The sequence below is a fragment of the Eleutherodactylus coqui genome, chromosome 1, assembly GCF_035609145.1.
Source record: "Eleutherodactylus coqui strain aEleCoq1 chromosome 1, aEleCoq1.hap1, whole genome shotgun sequence".
Classification (NCBI taxonomy): domain Eukaryota; kingdom Metazoa; phylum Chordata; class Amphibia; order Anura; family Eleutherodactylidae; genus Eleutherodactylus; species Eleutherodactylus coqui.
Window position 1 is genome coordinate 352,454,328 of NC_089837.1, and position 23,573 is coordinate 352,477,900.

The 23,573-nt window shown below is 48.5% G+C and overlaps 1 protein-coding gene across 1 annotated transcript in view; it reads right to left on the reverse strand.

The window, feature by feature from the left end:
* Nucleotides 1-8,852: 8,852 nt before the first annotated feature.
* The window catches only part of ANKFY1 (ankyrin repeat and FYVE domain containing 1), a 53,498-nt gene continuing 38,777 nt past the window's right edge, over nucleotides 8,853-23,573 (reverse strand). The window contains exons 19-25 of the mRNA XM_066576989.1: nucleotides 16,965-17,141; nucleotides 16,484-16,631; nucleotides 15,113-15,203; nucleotides 14,608-14,732; nucleotides 12,301-12,447; nucleotides 11,627-11,717; nucleotides 8,853-9,767 (exon numbers count right to left, since the gene is read on the reverse strand). Coding sequence (XP_066433086.1) covers nucleotides 9,635-9,767; nucleotides 11,627-11,717; nucleotides 12,301-12,447; nucleotides 14,608-14,732; nucleotides 15,113-15,203; nucleotides 16,484-16,631; nucleotides 16,965-17,141 — 912 coding nt within the window. The 3' untranslated portion in view covers nucleotides 8,853-9,634. The remainder of the gene's footprint in view (nucleotides 9,768-11,626; nucleotides 11,718-12,300; nucleotides 12,448-14,607; nucleotides 14,733-15,112; nucleotides 15,204-16,483; nucleotides 16,632-16,964; nucleotides 17,142-23,573) is intronic.

Sequence of the window (23,573 nt, forward strand, 5' to 3'; positions counted from 1 at the left end):
TCCGTGGTTTCCAATGGGTTTTCACATAAGATGTTTTTGTAGCCTGAAAGAACCCCTTTGGAAACCATGAGCTTCACATACATGCGTTATGCAGTGATGTCGCATCGCTACAAAAAAAATAAATAAATAAAATCGCACAATTTTGTAGCCCGTGTGAAAGAGGCCGAATAGCTATTATATTAGCAGACACCTGGGATGAGCATGTGCAGAGATACTTTCCCACGTGCACGATCTGGTTGTAAATATCCACCAGCTCAGCAGCTGGGGCTCTGGACAGAGTCTTGTGCTTTCGTTATTTTGGCCAGGTGGAAACTGTCTTAAGAGAATCATGTGGTGGCAAAGGCTAGATGAAGCACAGAGCCTGCAATTTCAAAAGCAAATTTAGTGGAAGCGTCAAGATGTGGGATCTTTAAGTGAAGCTGCATCTAACAAATGTAAAGTGGTTGAACAGAAAAGGCAGCACATGGGGCTCCACCATAGGGAAAGGAGGGCCACTTTGAGACAAGTCTTCCACGTTTAGGTCTCAGAAAACTTTTATCCAGGTATTTAAACTCCCTGGACACAAGGTCATCGAACTCAGGGTGGTTACTGAATGTCTTGAGGGAATAACTGATCTGCCTGAAGAAGATCTCTTATGTAAAGGCCATGTCCAAGTTGTAGAATTTCACAGATGGCTATAATAGGGCTGTCAACCATATCCCGTTTCCTGACAGATTGATCTGGATCAGATTCGGATTTAGATCCTGAGTGGGATAGTTCCCCTGAGAAGAGCTGGTCATCTATGGACAAAGAGTGATCCGAGGTAAGCCATGGGGATGAGGAACGAGGCAAGGACTCCTGGGCACATTTCAGAGTTCTGTCATGCTGTGATTTCTCTCTGGATAGTTCCAACTTGTCCTGGGAGGTGGACTGAGGACTAGAGGAGACTGGGTGTGAGGCAAAATGTTCCTTGGCTGTAACCATGGATTGAGAGATCTTTAGTTCCACCACTGGACAGACCAGTGCTGAGAAAGGCTGGAGGCTGCTCACCCTCTCCCCCCCCCCCTTCCTCCTGGCAGCAGAAGGCTTCAGTCAAGTTGCCAGTACCAGGGATGGCCTAGCGGTGTGTGTAGAGGGAGCAGTTAGCAGTGGGCCAGTGATAGACTAGGAGGACCTATAGAACTAAAAAATGCAGAATGTTAGAGAAAGGGTTCCAAAGAAAAAGGTGGGGGACTATAGGTGGAGGGGTGTATCTATAGGAGCAGGAGCTTCCCAAGATGGCTAGAGGGGACAAAAGGGGAACAACAGAGACAGGAGAGAAGGGGCCAGGACCTAAAACGGATACACCTGTACTAAAGCCCAGAAGTGCTTCTGTTCACTAAGGGCGCAATGTGAGGAAGGGGGCAAAGGGGACATGTTATTTGTATAGTGCTAACATATTCTGCAACGAGACCCATGGTGCGGCATAACTGCGTCACACCATGATCTGGTAGGTGGGCAGGAACTGAATGGTCCAGGTCTTCAGTGAGCGAGAGGCGACAGTGGCAGATTTCCAAGCAAATCGCTTTATTGCCAATGCTCCATTAGATTAAGAGGAGAGTTGATCCACACTTTCTTGCCTTTATGCGTTTGGTTCTGGAGATCTGCCTTTTCCCCTTCTCGAGTGCACGGGGCGGAGGAGTTCCATGGTATCATGCAAATCGAGGATGCGATTGCATCCGAATTCTCTGAAAACATACCAATCCCACATGACTTTCTGCGTGATGTGGGATCCCTGGATTACATTTCAAAATTATCATGTGGGCCCCCTTAGCTTTCTGGAATCCAAGCTTAGTATGCGTAATTTTCTATTTCATATAGATTATCTTTGACAATTCGGGTTGGCTAGGACACTGGCTTCTCTTTCTTTCCCCTTCCTTTCGTGTGTGTCTGATTTACGTTGTCTTTATCTTTGTTCTGTTGTGTGCTTCCTTATATGTTTATCTGAAAAGTCTTGAGAGATATAAATTGGCAGTACAGAAGTTATAGCCCTTTTAGATGAGCAGATTCTCGTTTAAACGAGCGAGTGACATCACCGCTATCTCGTTGATGCACTTCTGCAGTCTGTTTAGACAGGCAAATGCATCACTGGCTAGTTGAACCAAGACTCATTCAATCCCTGCATAAGTGAGTACAGGGACTGAACAATTGCTGTTTTAAGTGAATGAGCCAACAATGATGCAGAAACTGAATGACGAACAAGAAGCAAACAATTCTCATTCGCCGTTGGCTTGTATTTAAAATGATCGATTACTGTTCACTTTCAATTTGAACAATTTTTTTTGCATGATAATAGCTCTGTCTAAACGCAGCATTAGAGGACTAAACAGATATTTTTGGTATAACTTACCGTAAAATCTCTTTCTCGTCGCGTTCATTGGGGGCCACAGCCTAGACCATGGGATATAGCCACTGCCCTAGGAGGCGACACTAAGCAAAAAAAGTGTTAGCTCCTCCCCTCTGGCTATATCCCCCCTGCAGGCACTCAGCTAATTAGTCTGTCTGCAAGCAGTAGGAAGCCAGTGGGAGTCAAATTATACATATTATGTTCTATACATACCAAAACATATATCTCTGGCATAATTTTTTGCCACAAAAAAGACCGAAGAACAGAAAGTTCCAGCAACCGCCTAAATAATAAGGGGTGGGTGCTGTGGCCCCCAATGAACGCGACGAGAAAGAGATTTTACGGTAAATTATACCAAAAATATCTGTTTCTCGTCCGTATCATTGGGGGCCACAGCCTAGACCATGGGACGTTCACAAGCAGTCCCGAAAAAATATATCTTGGGTGGGCATTGCAAGTTCGGCTGTGCGGTCAAACGACCGCCGCCTGCAAGATTTTTCGTCCAAGAGCGGCGTCGAATGATGCAGCTATGTGGACTATAAAATTTTGAGAATGTATGTAATGAAGTCCAGGTGGCTGCCTGTGTGGAGTGGGCCGTAACCCGAAATGGTGGCGAGCGTCCCGAGGCTCGATATGCCTCTGTTATCAGGGACCTTATCCATTTTGATAGGGTGACTTTTGAGGCTGCCAGGCCCCTTCGGGTCCCCTCCGGAATAACGAAGAGGGAGTCGGTCTTGCGGAATTCCTTTGTTCTCTTCACGTAGGTTCTTAGCGCCCTTACCACGTCCAGGTGGTGCAGCAGTTTTTCCTTTTTGTGTACTGGATTTGGACAAAAAGAGGGCAGAACAATCTCTTCATTAATATGAAACTGCGAGACTACTTTTGGTAGAAACTCGGGTGATGGTCTTAGTACCGCTTTGTCTTGGTGGAAGGTCATATATGGCGTTGGTATAGACAACGCCGCTAGTTCTGAGACCCTCTGGATCGACGTGATAGCGACGAGGAATGCCACCTTCCAGGTCAGTAACCGCATAGGGATTTCCTTCAGCGGCTCAAAGGGGTGGTCTGTAATAGTGTCCAACACGAGATTAAGTTCCCAAGTTTGGGCAGGAGGTTTAAACGGGGGTGTTGTATGGGCGACTCCTTGTAGGAATGTACGTACCGCCATCCTGTTTGCAATTGGTCTTTGGAACAGTACCATTAGTGCTGACACCTGGCCCCTCAGCGAGCCTACCCTTAATCCTACTTCAAGGCCTGATTGTAGGAATGCAAGGATTCTGGCCACCGAAAATTGCATCGGTTGTAACCGCCTCTCCTCGCACCAGATGAAGAAGCGCTTCCAGACTCTATAGTAAATTGCTGACGAGGCTGGTTTTCTGGCTCATATCATTGTCTGGATTACATTCTCCGCATAACCTTTCCTTCTCAACACCTCAGTCTCAACGGCCAGGCCATCAAATGTAGAGACTTGGAATCCGGGTGAACGAAAGGTCCCTGGGATAGCAGGTCTCTTCGCTCCGGAAGATGACACGGTGTGTCGAACAGCATTTCTAGGATGGCCGCGTACCAGCTCCTTCTTGGCCAGTTTGGCGCTACCAATATCGCTGGTCGTCCTTCCTGCTTGATTTTTCCTAGGATCCTCGGTATGAGCGGGATTGGTGGGAATACGTATAGGAGTTTGTACTTCCTCCACGGAATTGTCAGCGCATCGGTTGCCGCTGCCTGTGGGTCCCGTGCTCGGGACACAAATGGGCGTACCTTGTAGTTTAGCCGTGACGCCATGAGGTGCCCCATTTCAGGCATATCGTTTGAAAGATTTCTGGGTGCAGACCCCATTCGCCGGGATCTACTCTCTCCCGGCTTAAGTAATCCGCCACCCAGTTTTCCACTCCGGGGATGTACACCGCGGATATTGAGTTTAGATGCCTCTCCGCCCATGTTAGTATGGCTGCTACCTCGCTCATCACCGACGTGCTCCGTGTTCCCCCTTGCCGGTTGACATAGGCCACCGCTGTGGTGTTGTCCGTCTGGATGCGTACGCTTTTTCTCTCGAGACTGGGCCCGAAATGTCAGAGAGTCCGGTAGATGGCGCGCAGTTCCAGGATGTTTATGTGAAGCCTTGCTTCTCTTTGTGACCAAACTCCTTGAACAGATTGATCCCTCAGTGTTCCGCCCCAACCCGAAAGGCTGGCGTCCGTCGTCACTACTGTCCATCGCCTGGGGCCCAAAGGTCGTCCCGCCTGAAGCCTGCCAGGTTTCCGCCACCATTTCAGTGACCCTCGGACCTGAGGGGTTATCTGGATCCGCTGTTCCAGGGTCAGCCGGGACCCATTCCAGCACGACAGTATCAGGTGTTGTAACATCCTTGATCGGAACTGGGCGAAGGGGATTGCCTCGAATGCTGCCACCATCTGGCCCAGGATAGCCATGCAATGTCTGATGGTTAGTGGTTTCCCCTGTATTAGGGACCGAACGCCCTGCCAGAGCTTGTGTGCCTTTGCTTGAGGTAGCAGGATCCGGTGGTGCCTGGTGTCGAAGATCATGCCCAAAAATTCCAAACGTTGTGTTGGTATTAGGCATGACTTTTCGCGGTTCACTATCCAGCCGAATTCTTCTAAGGTTTTTATCGTGACGTTCAAGCTCCTGATGTTGTCGTCCCACGATGGTGCTTTTATTAGTATGTCGTCTAGGTATGGAATGGTCGATATACCTTCCGCATGGACTAGCGCCATCACTGCTGCTAGTACCTTCGTAAAAACTCTTGGCGAAGTAGACAGGCCGAATGGCAGCGCCGTAAACTGAAAGTGCCTTCCCTGTGTTTCGAAGCGGAGGAATTTTTGATGTGTTTCCCGAATCGGGATATGAAGATAGGCGTCCTTGATATCTATCGAGGACAGGAATTCCCCCGGCTGCATGGATGTTATCACGGACTTGATTGACTCCATCCGAAAATGTTTTGTCTTGACGAATCGATTCAACTTCCTTAAATCCAGGACCGGCCTCACTCTGCCATCTTTTTTGGGTACTAGAAAAAGGTTTGAGTAGAACCCCTGCCTCTCCTGAACTCCTGGCACCGGTTTCACAACCCCTTGTGCTAGTAGATTCTGTACTGCTTGCTGTAGGTTGGCTACCCCTTCCGGGGTGGTAGGCACTCTGGACTTGCAGAAAAAATTCCGAGGGAGGGTCGTGAATTCCATTGAGTACCCGGATGTCACAATCTCCTGTACCCCCACTTGTCGTTCACGTGCCTCCCCCATGTCTCCCAAAATTGGGAGAGCCTGCCCCCCACCCTGGTGACACTGGGTGGGGGCAGTGTCTCACGCCACGTTTTTTGATCCCACCGTTTTAGCTGTTCCGGGCCGGGATCGCCATGTTTGTTTTGAAGGAGGGGCCCCTCTTTGACTCTGTCAGGGTTCTCGTAGATTGGGACCACTGCCCCGACCCTGGGCGGGATGAGAAACGTCGAAAGGGCCTAAAAAAGGCTTCCTTTTTAATGGGACCTTCTCCTTTCTTGCCGGCATTTGCGGTAATGACGTGCTCTTACCGCCCGTGGCGTCCTTTATCATGTCATCCAGTTTGGGCCCAAATAGCCTGTCTCCTTCAAAGGGCAATTTTGTTAGCGCCATCTTGGACGCTCTATCAGCTGACCAGCTCTTCAGCCAGAGTGTTCTCCTTGTTGCTACCGATGCGGCGGACGCCCGGGCCACAAATTTGGCTGCGTCAAGTTGTGCTGTGCATACAAACTTGTTTGCCTGTATGACATTGTCTGTCAGCTCGAGCAACTCACTTGGTGGAGCGCCTGCTATGATGTCTTTTCGTAATTGTTTGGCCCAGGCTGTGGATGCCTTACTGACCCATGCAGCCGCAAAAATCGGTTGCAAGGCCGTGCCTGTGGCTTGAAATACTGTTTTTGCCAAAGTGTCCAGCTTCCTGTCTTGCGGGTTAGCTAGCGTCGCTACTTTGGCTGTTGGCAACGCTGTGCTTCTAGCTAGTCGTGACACGGGTGGGTCGACTACTGGAGGTACCGCCCAACCCTTCTTCAAGCCCCCTGGGAATGGGTACGTAATTTCCCAAGTTTTCCCGGGTTGCCTAAATTTTTTGTCCGGGTTCTGCCATTCCTTGTTCAGGACTTCCGAAAAATCCGAGTGGTCAGGAAAGACCTGCCGTGATTTCCTCTGCCGTCTAAACGACACCGTGGAAGGCGCCATCTCTACTGTTTCCTCCGTAACCTGGAGGGTTTCTCTTACGGATATCACCAGGCTATCCATTAGGCTGGCTAGGCGCGACACTTGCTCCTCGTCTAATTCAGAAGCTGACGAGCCCGCTGAGTGGTCGTAGTCTTCCGACCCACTGTCCTCGCCTGCCGTTTGGGCCGTGTCCTGGGACGCCCGTGAGGAGTCATGGAGAAACCGGGCCGGTCTCGCAGAATACCGGGACCGTGACGAGTGCCTTGATCTATGGTACGTATGCACGGATTCCCTGGAGCCGTGAGAGTCCCTGGACCGCCTGGACTTGGAGGATCTGTCTGACCTCCTGGTGCGTCGCGATCTCCGGGGGGAGTCCTTGCTACTGCGGGACCTCCTTCTTTTGCGTGCCCTCCCTCGTGCGTATTCTGAGGAGGACGCGTCGGAGCTGGGCTCTAACCGGCGTAAAATTGCCGCAGAGGATGTGGCTAAGCCGGAAACGGCAGCGGCCAGGGACCTTGCCCATTGGGGTTCGGGCCCTGGCTCCACAGGGGCGGCGGGGGGCACCGGGGTCCCTGGAGCTGCGCGTGCCGTGGTACATCTCGCGCAGCGGGGGTCGGTTTGACCGCACGCAAACTTAACGCTGCAAATAGAGCAAGCGTAATGCTTCACCCTCCCTTTGGCCGGGCTGGAACCCTCTGATCTGGGGTCAGACATGGCAAGAGCAACAGCTTCCCGGTATCGGGGCGGCTACGTACTGTTACAGGAAACACGCCTGCAGGGGGGACAGGGAGGGGTGGGGAAACACCGCAAAGTGCTTTGCCTTGGGCAGGGCTTACCCGGTCTAGCAGCTGTTTCCGCGGTTCCCCTGGTCCAGCTGGAGTCTCTGGTCCTGACGCTTGGATGCTGTCAGAGGTCGACGCGGGTCCACCGCACGGTCTGGTAGCGTAGGTGACCCGGCAGGTGTTGTGGCAGGGACTGTTGCGGGGTAGTTGCAGCTATTGATGCCCGAGACAGGAGGTGCTGCTGCTGTCCGGGTGTTTTTTCTCCGTGGAGGTCTGGATGGCTGCGATGCTTGCCCTCTGATGGTCAGAAGAAACATGCAGTGCTGGGCTCCGGGGTGCAGGCAGAACTAGGTTCAGCTGCTGAGAGCAGTCAGACCCCTGTCTGCCTGCTCTTTTTAAACTTGCCGCAGTCGGAGGGGGCGTGGCTTCCCCCGGAAGTCCGTCCGTGACCCGGAAGTGACGTTTTTCCGGCCGCCCGACGGCGCCCCGCCCCCCGGAGCGCCGCGACCGGAAGTGGCTTGCCGGCCGGCGTCCCAGCGTCCTGTCAGCTGCCCTGCTTCAGCCCTTGTCCGGGAGAGATGCTGCTGCTACTGCCTGCTGCTGCTTCTGCTGAAGGTACCGTGCCCTGCCACTGCCGCCACTGCTGTCCGTATGGAGTCCCGATGGGGTCTTGTCCGGGGGGCCACAGCCTGTCCGCGCGTCGACCACTCAAGCAGTGCTGCCCCCTATGCATCACCGTCAGACAGTGCGCACTCCAGGGAGGGGGAGCCCTATGGCTGGCGGGTAACCGACTCAGATGCGCATTGCATGGTCGGGCCCCTTTTTCTTCGCTGGGTGAGACGCCGCAGTAGTGGTGGAGACACCCCCTGCCTGCGTCTCCCCCGGGAGGCCAGTAGAGCCAGGGAAAAGCCCTGACTCCCCGGATTCCCGCAAATAGTGTCTGCTAGGAGGCAGACGTGGCTAAGCTAAAGACTAATTAGCTGAGTGCCTGCAGGGGGGATATAGCCAGAGGGGAGGAGCTAACACTTTTTTGCTTAGTGTCGCCTCCTAGGGCAGTGGCTATATCCCATGGTCTAGGCTGTGGCCCCCAATGATACGGACGAGAAATTTATTTTTGGCACTGTGCTGCTTTGAGAACCATGTGGCTGAAGTGTGAATACTGCCTTGTCAAGCTCTGTCTATTTTTCATTATGATGAAAATCTCCTACTTAGAAAAAAAGGGGCATAACAAGCTGTGTGCGAGTGTGCAGCACGTATGCAATGACATGCGTACTTGCTGTGTATGGACCATCCCCATACACTATCTTAGCATGTATGCGTGCGTAATATGTGCCAAGATAGTGCATGCCACATTTTGTTTTGCACGTGTATTTCTCAAGCTTTGTGTGAGAGGCACAGTTAAAGTCTATGGGATATTGGTACTGCTTATTACACACACAAAAACTGCAGTAAGCATACGCTCATGTGAGAAAAGCCTAATATGCCATTTTTTTCTGCTAAAAAACAAACAAACGTACGTCCATGTAGCTTGGATATTTAATTTGTATAACAAATGATTAGCTCATAGGCTCAACATCTTTTTCTTATGACATGTTAGTGTTTAAAGAATTCCACAAGTGTTAAATCTATTACAAGGGGCACTTGATATTATGAGGATATAAGAAACATTGTGCAGGTGTGTAAGAAGTACAATTAAATTATCGGGAAAGGTGATGACAAAATTATAGAGGCCTTTGATAAGTTGGTAATAAGGATGTTGAAACCAATTTTTCTTCTTCATGATATGGGCATACTAAATAAGGAAGGTGCTATAAAGATTTCATTATAATGTTGGTTATACAGCTTATAATTTAAGGCCACACTTTTATTGGCTTTCCTCAAAACTGAACCCTGTATTACAAAACGTTCCATCTTGTATATTCACCCACGGTTTATGGGGACACACAGCACACATTTGACAGGCAGAAGACATTATTTTAAGATCATGTAAATGAGTGGTAATCTGAAAAGCTCTTGAGGAACAAGAGGAAGAGACGGTGGATATGATGCATTGATCTTCAGACCATACTATGACGTGAGATCAACGTTGCTTCTTCCAAACTAGTACATAATTTTACTTGACTTAAAAAGGAGTCCAGTTAGTATCTAGCAAAGCCTATACATGTACAATCAAGTTGTTTATACTGGAATATATCATAATATGGTCCTTTGTCCATGATGAAGTGCAAATCTCTGCAGCTCAACCCAGCAGCCTTTTAAGCTGCTGTTCTTCATGTAGCAAGAATATGCTGCCAAGTGTACTAAGACACCCCACCCAGAGTCAAAACATCAAAGCATATGTTGCAAACTCGGACCGGTTTATTCAAGTCAAACTTGATGATGGGAATCTCCTTTGTTGAGCACTTATGACATAAGAGTCGTCCACAGTGTCGACTGTAAGAAGAGAAAACAAAATATGAACTTGACAATCAGACGTAGGCAGACATTACTTCAAAGCATGATTATGTTAACAATAGGAGAGCAAAAGTGGATTTAGTAGCATGACAACCTCAGTTTTTGGAGTTTGGTTAGGGTTCTGCTCAAATGAAATGTGTCATCAGAAGATTTCCAATTTTATAAGCAAAGTTTTTTATAATTAAACATGTTTTGAAGAATTTTTGGTTATCTTTTTTATTTTTGAGGTCTTTATATTTAAAAAAAAAAAATCCTAAGATTCTGCAATATTCACATTGATCACTAAGCCTAATAATAGTCAGACACTTCTTCTGTAGAGATCACTTTCCAGTAGTCATCTCATTATCATCACAGGCAGGATTATAAATGATGCATTATACCTACACAAACACCACATGATCTACAATAGGTGATAGTCACAGCTCACCACCTCCCCTTCCCTGCACGTCAGCATGACTACAACTCTTCCCCATTGACGTCAGTGGGTTCTGCTGTAAAGCACCTCTCTAAATGCTAACTACAGCTCATGCAAGATGGCAGCCCCCAGAGTTTAAGTGTATAAACAGTAAAAGAAAAAAAATCTACAATCCGAAAATAAAAACAGATTACAAAATTACAGCATGTTTGAATATCTGGTTTTAAAGTAAGATTGTTTCCCATGCACCACCTGATTGATCCTCCATACTACTCTGCGTGGTCTTTCCACCAAACCACCATTGATAATATATGGAGAAAAGACCAAGGCAACAGAGATATCCAATAATAAAATGCAGCCTTTATCTCATCTGTTAAGGCCCATTTACATGGGAAGAATGTTGGGCAAACGATGCCCGACACTCGTCCCTGTGTGTCCTCGCTCCTGTGCTGTTACACGGGAGCTAGTATCTCTGGCTCGCTCACAGAGCGGCCAGCAGGGGGGCGGGGCTGCTGCAGGAGATTTCTCGCCTCGCTCTCCTCTGCCCCTCTCTATTGACATAACATAGCGCCATTCAGTACTGAACAGCTACTGTTTACACTGAACGATGATCGTTCAGCTCATTGTCCATAGTTTATGCTGCATAAAGGATGAGCTGATCGCTTATTGTAAATAGCAGCCGTTCAGTATTGAACAGCCGCTATGTTGTGTCAATGGAGAAATACAAAGCAGCATGTATTTACCTTACGCCTGACTGACAAAAGTCCTGCATGGCTGAAACATGCGTGCTTTGTATTTTTAATGGGTGAGATAAAAACGGCATTTTATTATTGGATATCTCTGGTGCCTTAGACTTTCTCCATATATTACTAACTAGTAACTACTATGAAATTATAGTAACAGTGTTTCTGCTGGCGCAATGCGCCACTTACTATTATAATATAGTAAAAGCTATTGAAGTTATAAGCACACGCACTGCTGTTTTAGAACCTGTGATGACGTCACCGTCATTGCGCATCTAGGGTGTTTGATAGATAATGGATAGCTCTGCTACATGCACATCTCACACACAGCTTTGCTACATGCATGTCACACACACACACACACACACACACACACACACACACCTCTGCTACATGCATGTGAACCCAGACTCCTCCCACAGAGGTGACTTATCACATAACAGTGACAACACAGGTCCTGTAAGCACACGGCTGCTGTCCAGCTCTGCAGGTTTTTAATAAAGTGAAGAACCTGTGATGACATCACCGTCGTGTGATCAGAGGTGGAGCATGTAACTCATTCAGGGACAGGTGATTTTAATCAGCTAAAAAAATTATATAGGCAATATATTCCCTTGAAAGGTTGTAAGTAATCATTTAAAGAGAATTGGTTATCTTTACGTAAAAGTGGTCCTTCTTACCAGTGATGCTTCCGTGTTGTAACACCGAACCTGGCTGCACACTCATAGCAATTGGAACCATCGCACCATGGAGGTTCCTGCGTTAACATGTCTGGGAAAAGAAAGGTACTCTGGTAAAGACATGCAAATCGGCCCATAAATCTAAACCAATCTTCTACATGAGTAGTCTAATTCTAGTAATCTGATGTTTAGAGAGATTAAAAACAGAAAGAGAAGAGAAATTGGACTGGAAACAAGCAGGTTGCATAAATCGCACATTTCACCCCTCACACTTGTGCAGCTCATGACAAGAGAATACTAGGCTTCATACTATACCAGCCACTATTCATTTCTTTTAAAGCGCCACTCCGGCAGCAACACATTTTTCTATTCTAGCCGTGTGATCATTATCAGTAAGTGTGGCAAGAGTGTCTGTGTCCCCCTGTAGGGATCACGTAACAGCATAATGAAGACTGAGAAACTGACTACAAAATTAATCTATAACCCCAAGTAGATCTGAGTTGGTCAGAAGTGAGAACTCATAACCATCTGGGGAAAAAGAGGCTGGGAGATTCAGATAGAAGAAATAATTAGCCAAAGTAACACTAACTGATACCTATATACTTAGGGAATGGCTGCATAATGACTAAAAAAATAATCCCTGGAGTGGCCCTTTAAATATTCGTATAACTTGCCTAGTAGTCTGAAGAGAAGCTGTTTTGTAGCAACTTGATAGTTAAATATGTTGATCCCTTGGTTATTGTTGACTCCGAGTCTGGCACCAGCTTTCACAATGGCTCGGCAGAGGTTGGCATTTCCTTTCATGTAGGCCAAGAGGAGAACTACGAAAAAAATTCAGAAAGCTGCGATTAAAAATAGATGATAATACTAATAGACGGATTAAGTATTATTTCAGGAGATGATCAGAACGAATGACATGAGGCAAAACGGCTGGTCAGTAGGGTTACACATTCCTGCCAATATTTCTAGTGATGCCGTCTATTTATCCTCGACTTGAAATGGCTCTCAACAAACAATAGAATATATTCGACTGCAAAGTGTATGGATATAAAATATCAGCCATCTCTAGTTGTGTTACCACGCACAGTGGGGTAATATAAAATATCAGCCATCCCCAGTTGTGTTACCCCGCACAGTGGGGTAATATAAAATATCAGCCATCCCCAGTTGTGTTACCCTGCACAGTGGGGTAATATAAAATATCAGCCATCTCTAGTTGTGTTACCCCGCACAGTGGGGTAATATAAAATATCAGCCATCCCCAGTTGTGTTACCCCGCACAGTGGGGTAATATAAAATATCAGCCATCCCCAGTTGTGTTACCCCGCACAGTGGGGTAATATAAAATATCAGCCATCTCTAGTTGTGTTACCCCGCACAGTGGGGTAATATAAAATATCAGCCATCCCCAGTTGCGTTACCCCGCACAGTGGGGTAATATAAAATATCAGCCATCCCCAGTTGTGTTACCCCGCACAGTGGGGTAATATAAAATATCAGCCATCCCCAGTTGTGTTACCCCGCACAGTGGGGTAATATAAAATATCAGCCATCCCCAGTTGTGTTACCCCGCACAGTGGGGTAATATAAAATATCAGCCATCCCCAGTTGTGTTACCCCGCACAGTGACGAATTATATATCTAGAACCTGGACTTCTTTTATGCATTTCATTTCATTTCTAACATAACAAAACCTATCACAGTTGTCCTCTATGTGTTACATGCCGTTTTCATCTTACACATTACTGAAAACAAGAAGAAAAGGCTGGTGGTCATCACCACACAATAATATCCATTCCTGCTGCCAGCTGAGAACACACAAGGCAATGGTTGGCGGTGTAAAATGACTGGTCTAACCCAAAACCATTATGGTAAATATAAAACATTTGGCTACACATATGTGCACACACATTACAACTAGTGAGCCTGGCCCGTCCAGCATAGACATGGGGTGGTTTCACATTTGCACTGGGGATTCCACTTTCCTGCTGCTTTCAGGGAGCAGGAAAGGGGAATCCCTGCAGCCGAACAGTTCAGTCTTAGGACATAATCAAACAGCCCGGAGTGGACCACATTAACTTTAATGGGGAGGAAGATTTTGTATTACACGACGACCATTCAGTTGAAAGACAGTCCTGTAATAGAAGGATGACTCAAAAGCCTGCGGCTCTCTTCTGTCTTATACAGCAGGGTCCCACTCTATGATGTTCATACGCTCTAAAAGGACATCTGAACAGCAGTTGTCCTTAATCCCCTTAAAGGGGTTGTCCCGCGCCGAAACAGGTTTTTTTTTTTTTCCCAACAGCCCCCCCGTTCGGCGCGAGACAACCCCGATGCAGGGGTTAAACAAGAACACCGGACAGCGCTTACCTGAATCCCCGCGCTCCGGTGACTTCTTACTTACCTGCTGAAGATGGCCGCCGGGATCTTCTCCCTCGGTGGACCGCAGGGCTTCTGTGCGGTCCATTGTCGATTCCAGCCTCCTGATTGGCTGGAATCGGCACGTGACGGGGCGGAGCTACAAGGAGTCGCTCTCCGGCACGAGCGGCCCCATTCAGAAAAGAAGAAAACCCGGACTGCGCAAGCACGTCTAATCCGGCGATTAGACGCTGAAAATTAGACGGCTCCATGGAAACGAGGACGCTAGCAACGGAACAGGTAAGTGAATAATTTCTTATAACTTCTGTATGGCTCATAATTAATGCACAATGTACATTACAAAGTGCATTAATATGGCCATACAGAAGTGTATAGACCCACTTGCTTTCGCGGGACAACCCCTTTAAGGGTATACTACTACACGGTGCTATCCAATGATTGCAGACTGTTGCAATTCCAGTTTCAGTGTGAAGATATTTGGGCTGCCGATTAGGTAAATGTGGATATAAAAAATACTAGTGAATGCAGAAAGTTAAATAAATCCAACAAACACTACATGTGTGTTACCGCATTGAAGGTACTGTCAGTAAAAATGTAATCACCAGTGTTTCCTTCTGAATCCGGTTTATCAAGTGGGTATTCTGGCATACATTCCAGGAAGAGCTCAAAGATGGCAGCTGCATTCTCCTTCCCATACTGCCCCAAGATGTGCATTGGAGATTGGCCCCTGTCAAAATTAACGTGTTAGCAGTTATAATTAGCTATATTTAAGTTGTTTGTCATTCACTGTGGAAATTCAAAATCGACCTTGATATCAGAGTATGGCTGATCGCAATCAAGCAGATCACTTTTCAAATTTCAATCATGCGCAGAAAAAATTAAAACTATAAATCTGATTTGCTGCCATGTTCAATACAGACGCTGTGATAAATCAGTTATCATACATGATACCTCGCATGCGTACGCCCTGCTGTGGACCTCACACAATGGCATTGTGAGAAAAATGTGGTTCAAATTTAGTCATAGATAGGTAATTAATTTCAAATCAACCATAAGCCCCTGAATGTGATCATCGACAATGTTAGTTAACACAGATTGACTGCTTACCTCAAGTTAAGTGCCTCCGCATCAACATTACATTCTGTTAACAGACAGCGAATATTGTTCAAGCGACCGTGCATTACTGCCAGATGAAGTGCTGTAAAGAAGAACAAGACAGACTGTTGATGGATGTCGGGATTTGTGTGTCCAGCATGAATGCGTTCTATATCTATGTACTATCTACAATAGTAATAACCAAAGTGTTCAGCAGCTAGGCTTCTTATCCATCATCTACTTGTCAGAACTCTTGGTATTGAAGCTCCGTGACTATAAACTGGTTGTAGCTTCAGGATTTGGGACAAACCAATATCAGGTAAGAATGTATACACATTTATAACAAGTATTTATTTTTTAGATTTTGGAATTATCAACATATTAAAACAATCTTGAAATATTCCAGTTATCACACTGGCCACTAGAGCAGACACAGTATTGTCTTCTTTAGCTCAACTGTCAGCTGTGCTGTATAGACTTGGACAGAGTGTACAGCTGACAATTGAGCTGATTATCCTTAGAGGCTGGTATAGTTATTGTATGGTTAGAAGTCTATAGAAGACAGGATTACAACACTCCACACCACCTATAATGCTCAGCTTGCATATTACCTGTCACTTCCTAGTCTCTTTCAAAGTATGTAAATGTGGCAGCATATAGGGGTGCAACTAATTATTCAACATAAAAACAAAAGCTTTATTGATCCATGTAGCCAATTCAGGCAACGTTTCGGACACACATTGGCCTTTATCAAGCCATCTGACCAGACAAGGAGTCCATGCTGAAAAAGGACATGGACTCCTTTTCTGGTCAGATGGCTTGATTAAGGCCAATGTGTGGCCGAAACGTTGCCTGAATTGGCTACATGGATCAATAAAGCTTTTGTTTTTATGTTGAATAATTAGTTGCACCCCTATATGCTGCCACATTTGCATACTTTGGATGATGTTGAGGTTGCTAGTTCACAACCTTTTGTGGCTATTGCATTTTTTTTGTATTAAAGAGGTTCCTCCCAACGGGGAGTTTTTTTTGCCAAGCAGTTAGTGCTACGGGTTCCTATTTTATGACTTCCTTGCCTCTTTGGGATTACTTCATCACTTGCTGAAGACTATAAGAGTCTAGGACATTTTTCGGTCAATTGACTCTCACTCATTTCACGTGTCATGAAGCACACACACACACACTTGTTGTAGTTAGGGCAAATGGACATAATATGGATAAGTCTTCTTAAGACTCTCTGAGTCAGCATGGAGAGCCATTAAGCAAGAGTGGCTCCCTCTCTCTAGCGAACCTACGTATAACAACTGATTGTCAGAGCCAGACCAGCAGAAATTTAGAGATGGGGTTCTGTTCATTAGAGATCATTTTAACTACTGCAATTACCATTATTCCCATTTTCATCTGCAGCTCCAAAATCAACACCGTTTTCCAGGAGGACAGAGCAGATAGTGGGGAGATCTTGTTGTGCTGCAAGGTGAAGGGCAGTCTGGCGATGTTTTGTCAGTTCATTCACCTTGGCACCTGCGAGAAGCTAACAGAATAGATGACAGACATTATTAATATAGACAAATATCAACAAAATGAAACTATACAAAGTCTTGTGTTATATATGCTTTGCAGAACTAACAATACTATTGGGGTATCAGCATTTAAAATGGCTGGTGATTAAAACGGATGATCGCCGTTTTGTTTCTCATTTGAGGATTATTTCAGGTTTTCTTGTTTGTACTATACTTCTATTGTATACACTCAAAATTAAAAAAAAAGTAAAAGTACAATTTTGAAAATCTAAAAATGTCTATTGCGCAGATAATGTACATGTGTAAATCTCACGATCTCTGAATGCAGACATTTCGGTACGCACCAGGTTGCGGACAATAATCTCAGAGCCTGCCTGCACAGCCAGATGCAGAGGAGTTAATTTGGAAGCATCTTGCACTCTTGAATTGACATTGGCTTGCACGCTAATCAGGAACAGCACACTCTCAATGTCAGAATTCTGCACCGCCACATGCAGAAAATTCCTTCCTTTGTTATCCACCTAAGAAAAACAAATGCACATGGAGAAACAGTCATTAAACATTTTCAGTGATATAGGCTACATCTCGTACAAAGTATACTGTTATAACTATGCTACTTTGGGTTGGTCACATCTCTGCTGGGCATTTTGCCTACCATGTAGTCATCTTCTGACTTTCCTTCTTGTTAGTGGCCCTGCAACAATAAGGCTTGTCACAGGGCGTCCCACTGCTGGCATCCCACCAGCAAATGTTCATTTCCCTGCAATGCCAGCATAGGGGAATTCCAAACCGGAAAATGAATCATCATGCAATGTCCATTGAAATCAATGAGCAGTCTATGTAATGCATGAAAGTACTGGGATCTCCAGACACAGCCACTATCCATTCTAGCTAGAAGACGAAGGGAAGGACCTGAACAGGGGATCCTAGTCTAAGAACTCAGAATTTCTTAACCAGTTCACTGAAGACTGTTTTCCGACCATGGACGTTACCTTAAGCAATGCGTTGATTGATAACACATTAATCATAAAATATTACCAAGATTTGTAGAGCAGCAATAGGGATAGAAAGAGACTAGAGATGAGCGAGCACCAAAATGCTCGGGTGCTCGTTACTCGGGACGAAATTTTCGCGATGCTCGAGGGTTCGTTTCGAGTAACGCACCCCATTGAAGTCAATGGGCGACCCGAGCATTTTTGTATATCGCCGATGCTCGCTAAGGTTTCCATTTGTGAAAATCTGGGCAATTCAAGAAAGTGATGGGAACGACACAGCAACGGATAGGGCAGGCGAGGGGCTACATGTTGGGCTGCATCTCAAGTTTCCAGGTCCCACTATTAAGCCACAATAGCGGCAAGAGTGCCCCCCCCCCCCTCCCAACAATTTTTACTTCTGAAAAGCCCTCATTAGCAATGCATACCTTAGCTAAGCACCACACTACCTCCAACAAAGCACAATCACTGCCTGCATGACACTCCGCTGCCACTTCTCCTGGGTTACATGCTGTCCAACCCCCCCCCCTCCCCCGCACGACCCAGTGTCCACAGCGCACACCAAAGTGTCCCTGCGCAGCCTTCAGCTGCCCTCATGCCACACCACCCTCATGTCTATTTATAAGTGCGTCTGCCATGAGGAGGAACCGCAGGCACACACTGCAGAGGGTTGGCACGGCTAGGCAGCGACCCTCTTTAAAAGGGGCGGGGCGATAGCCCACAATGCTGTACAGAAGCAATGAGAAATATAATCCTGTGCCATCGCAATCAGGAGCTGCACACGTGGGCATAGCAATGGGGAACCTATGTGCCACACACTATTCATTCTGTCAAGGTGTCTGCATGCCCCAGTCAGACCGCGTTTTTTTATAAATAGTCACAGGCAGGTACAACTCCGCAATGGGAATTCCGTGTGCACCCACAGCATGGGTAGCTCCCTGGAACCCACCGGCTGTACATAAATGTATCCCATTGCAGTGCCCTGGACAACAGAGCTAACGTCAGATTAAATGCAGGTGGGCTTCGGCCCACACTGCATGCCCCAACCTGACCGGGGTTTTTAATTCATAGACACAGGCAGGTACAACTCCCTATTGTGAAGTCCCTGTGGACCGACAGCATGGGTGGGTGCCAGGAAGCCACCGGCGGTACATAAATATATCCCATTGCATTGCCCATCACAGCTGAGGTAATGTCATGTTTAATGCAGGTGGGCTTCGGCCCACACTGCATGGCCCAGTCAGACTGGGGTTCTTTATAAGTAGACACAGGCAGGTACAACTCCCTATTGTGAACTCCGTGTGGACCGACAGCATGGGTGGCTCCCTGGAACCCACCGGCGGTACATAAATATATCCCATTGCAGTGCCCAGCACAGCTGAGGTAATGTCATGTTTAATGCAGGTAGGCTTCGGCCCACACTGCATACCCCAGTCAGACTGGGGTTCTTTAGAAGTGGACACATGTAGTTACAACTCCGTGTGGACCGACAGCATGGGTGGGTGCCAGGAAGCCACAGGCGGTACATAAATAAATCCCATTGCATTGCCCAGTACAGCTGAGGTAATGTCATGTTTAATGCAGGTGGGCTTCGGCCCACACTGCATGCCCCAGTCAGACTGGGGTTCTTTAAAAGTGGACACATGCAGTTACAACTCCGTGTGGACCGACAGCATGGGTGGCTCCCTGGAACCCACCGGTGGTACATAAATATATCCCATTGCAGTGCCCAGCACAGCTGAGGTAATGTCATGTTTAATGCAGGTAGGCTTCGGCCCACACTGCATGCCCCAGTCAGACTGGGGTTCTTTAGAAGTGGACACATGTAGTTACAACGCCGTGTGGACCGACAGCATGGGTGGGTGCCAGGAAGCCACTGGCGGTACATAAATATATCCCATTGCAGTGCCCATGACAGCTGATGTAACGTCAGCTTTAATGCAGGTGGGCAAAAAATTAATTGGATTACACTGTAGGCGAGGGCCCCAAAAAATTGGTGTACCAACAGTACTAATGTACGTCAGAAAAATTGCCCATGCCCAACCAAGAGGGCAGGTGAAACCCATTAATCGCTTTGGTTAATGTGGCTTAATTTGTAACTAGGCCTGGAGGCAGCCCAGTTAAAATAAAAATTGGTTCAGGTGCAAGTTTCAACGCTTTAATGAGCATTGAAACGTATAAAAATTGTTTACAAAAATTATATGACTGAGCCTTGTGGGCCTAAGAAAAATTGCCCGTTCGGCGTCATTACGTGAGGTTTCAGGAGGAGGAGCAGGATGAATATTATACACAGATTGATGAAGCAGAAATGTCCCCGTTTTGGATGGTGAGAGAGAACGTAGCTTCCATCCACGGGTGCATAATACGTATTGCTTACGTATCGCTGCTGTCCGCTGGTGGAGAAGAGAAGTCTGGGGAAATCCAGGCTTTGTTCATCTTGATGAGTGTAAGCCTGTCGGCACTGTCGGTTGACAGGCGGGTACGCTTATCTGTGATGATTCCCCCAGCCGCACTAAACACCCTCTCCGACAAGACGCTAGCCGCAGGACAAGCAAGCACCTCCAGGGCATACAGTGCGAGTTCAGGCCACGTGTCCAGCTTCGACACCCAATAGTTGTAGGGGGCAGAGGCGTCACGGAGGACGGTCGTGCGATCGACTACGTACTCCCTCACCATCCTTTTACAGTGCTCCCGCCGACTCAGCCTTGACTGGGGAGCGGTGACACAGTCTTGCTGGGGAGCCAGAAAGCTGTCAAAGGCCTTAGAGAGTGTTCCCCTGCCTGTGCTGTACATGCTGCCTGATCTCCGCGCCTCCCCTGCTACCTGGCCCTCGGAACTGCGCCTTCGGCCACGAGCGCTGTCGGATGGGAATTTTACCATCAGTTTGTCCGCCAGGGTCCTGTGGTATAGCATCACTCTCGAACCCCTTTCCTCTTCGGGTATGAGAGTGGAAAGGTTCTCCTTATACCGTGGGTCGAGCAGTGTGTACACCCAGTAATCCGTAGTGGCCAGAATACGTGTAACGTGAGGGTCACGAGAAAGGCATCCTAAAATGAAGTCAGCCATGTGTGCCAGGGTACCTGTACGCAACACATGGCTGTCCTCACTAGGAAGATCACTTTCAGGATCCTCCTCCTCCGGCCATACACGCTGAAAGGATGACAGGCAAGCAGCATGGGTACCCTCAGCAGTGGGCCAAGCTGTCTCTTCCCCCTCCTCCTCATCCTCCTCATGCTCCTCCTCAACGCGCTGAGATATAGACAGGAGGGTGCTCTGACTATCCAGCGACATACTGTCTTCCCCCGCCTCTGTTTCCGAGCGCAAAGCGTCTGCCTTTATGCAGAGGAAGAGGCATAGCAGAGGAATGGTGACGCTAATGATTGCAGCATCGCCGCTCACCATCTGCGTAGACTCCTCAAAAAGTTTCCAAGACCTGGCAGATGTCTGCCAACCAGGCCCACTCTTCTTGAAAGAATTGAGGAGGCTGACTCCCACTGCGCCGCCCATGTTGGAGTTGGTATTCCACTATAGCTCTACGCTGCTCATAGAGCCTGGCCAACATGTGGAGCATAGAGTTCCACCGTGTGGGCACGTCGCGCAGCAGTCGGTGCACTGGCAGATGAAACCGATGTTGCAGGGTGCGCAGGGTGGCAGCGTCCGTGTGGGACTTGCGGAAATGTGCGCAGAGCCGGCGCACCTTTCCGAGCAGGTCTGACAAGCGTGGGTAGCTTTTCAGAAAGCGCTGAACCACCAAATTAAAGACGTGGGCCAGGCATGGCACGTGCGTGAGGCTGCCGAGCTGCAGAGCCGCCACCAGGTTACGGCCGTTGTCACACACGACCATGCCGGTTGGAGGCTCAGCGGCGCAAGCCAGCGGTCGGTCTGCTCTGTCAACCCTGCAGCAGTTCGTGGGCCGTGGGCCTCTTCTCTCCTAAGCGGAGTAGTTTCAGCACGGCCTGCTGACGCTTGCCCACCGCTGTGCTGCCACGACGCGCGACACCGACTGCTGGCTACGTGCTGCTGACACATCTTGATTGCGAGACAGAGGTTGCGTAGGAGGAGGAGGAGGAGGAGGGTGGTTTAGTGGAGGAAGCATACACCGCCGCAGATACCACCACCGAGCTGGGGCCCGCAATTCTGGGGGTGGGTAGGACGTGAGCGGTCCCAGGCTCTGACTCTGTCCCAGCCTCCACTAAATTCACCCAATGTGCCGTCAGGGAGATATAGTGGCCCTGCCCGCCTGTGCTTGTCCACGTGTCCGTTGTTAAGTGGACCTTGGCAGTAACCGCGTTGGTGAGGGCGCGTACAATGTTGCGGGAGACGTGGTCGTGCAGGGCTGGGACGGCACATCGGGAAAAGCAGTGGCGACTGGGAACTGAGTAGCGCGGGGCCGCCGCCGCTATCATACCTTTGAAAGCCTCCGTTTCCACAACCCTATACGGCAGCATCTCCAGGCTGATAAATTTGGCTATGTGCACGTTTAACGCTTGAGCGTGCGGGTGCGTGGCGGCGTACTTGCGCTCCAACACTTGCGCTAGCGACGGCTGGACGGTGCGCTGAGAGACATTGGTGGATGGGGCCGAGGACAGCGGAGGTGAGGGTGTGGGTGCAGGCCAGGAGAAGGTAGTGCCTGTGTCCTGAGAGGGGGGTTGAATCTCAGTGGCAGGTTGGGGCACAGGGGGAGAGGCAGCGGTGCAAACCGGAGGCGGTGAACGGCCTTCGTCCCACCTTGTGGGGTGCTTGGCCATCATATGTCTGCGCATGCTGGTGGTGGTGAGGCTGCTGGTGGTGGCTCCCCGGCTGATCTTGGCGCGACACAGGTTGCACACCACTGTTCGTCGGTCGTCTGCACTCTCAGTGAAAAACTGCCAGACCTTTGAGCACCTCGGCCTCTGCAGGGTGGCATGGCGCGAGGGGGCGCTTTGGGAAACAGTTGGTGGATTATTCGGTCTGGCCCTGCCTCTACCCCTGGACACCGCACTGCCTCTTGCAACCTGCCCTGCTGCTGCACTTGCCTCCCCCTCTGAAGACCTGTCCTCAGTAGGCGTAGCAAACCAGGTGGGGTCAGTCACCTCATCGTCCTGCTGCTCTTCCTCCGAATCCTCTGTGCGTTCCTCCCTTGGACTTACTCCAATTACTACTACCTGAGTGATAGACAACTGTGTCTCATCGTCATCGTCCTCCTCACCCACTGAAAGCTCTTGAGACAGTTGCCGGAAGTCCCCAGCCTCATCCCCCGGACCTCGGGAACTTTCCAAAGGTTGGGCATCGGTCACGACAAACTCCTCCAGTGGGAGAGGATTCGGAACCATTGCTGGCCATTCTGGGCAGGGGCCCGAGAACAGTTCCTGGGAGTCTGCCTGCTCCTCAGAATGTGTCATTGTAATGGAGTGAGGAGGCTGGGAGGAAGGAGGAGCAGCAGCCAGAGGATTCAGAGTTGCAGCAGTGGACGGCGCAGAATTCTGGGTGGTCGATAGATTGCTGGATGCACTTTCTGCCATCCACGACAGGACCTGCTCACACTGCTCATTTTCTAATAAAGGTCTACCGTGTGGACCCAATAATTGTGAGATGAATGTGGGGACGCCAGAAACGTGCCGCTCTCCTAATCCCGCAGCAGTCGGCTGCGATACACCTGGATCAGGAGCTCGGCCTGTGTCCACACCCTGACTTGGGCCTCCGCCTCCCCTACCCCTCAGCATGGTGTATTACCAGTAGTGCAGAAACAGAACGCTGTAATTAAATGTGCCGCTTATTGGCCTGTGGTTGGAGGCTGACTTCGCTTACGGAACGCACAGCAGAGGCAGGAAAGAATTTTGCGCAAGCCTGCTGTAACACTTAGTTGGCTGCGTATGAATTAGGACAACTACCCCCAGCAGAGACGCAGTACAGTCAGGACAGTCACAGGCAGCCCAAATAGATTTTTTTCCCCAAATTTTTTTGGAAAAGCCCACTGCCTAT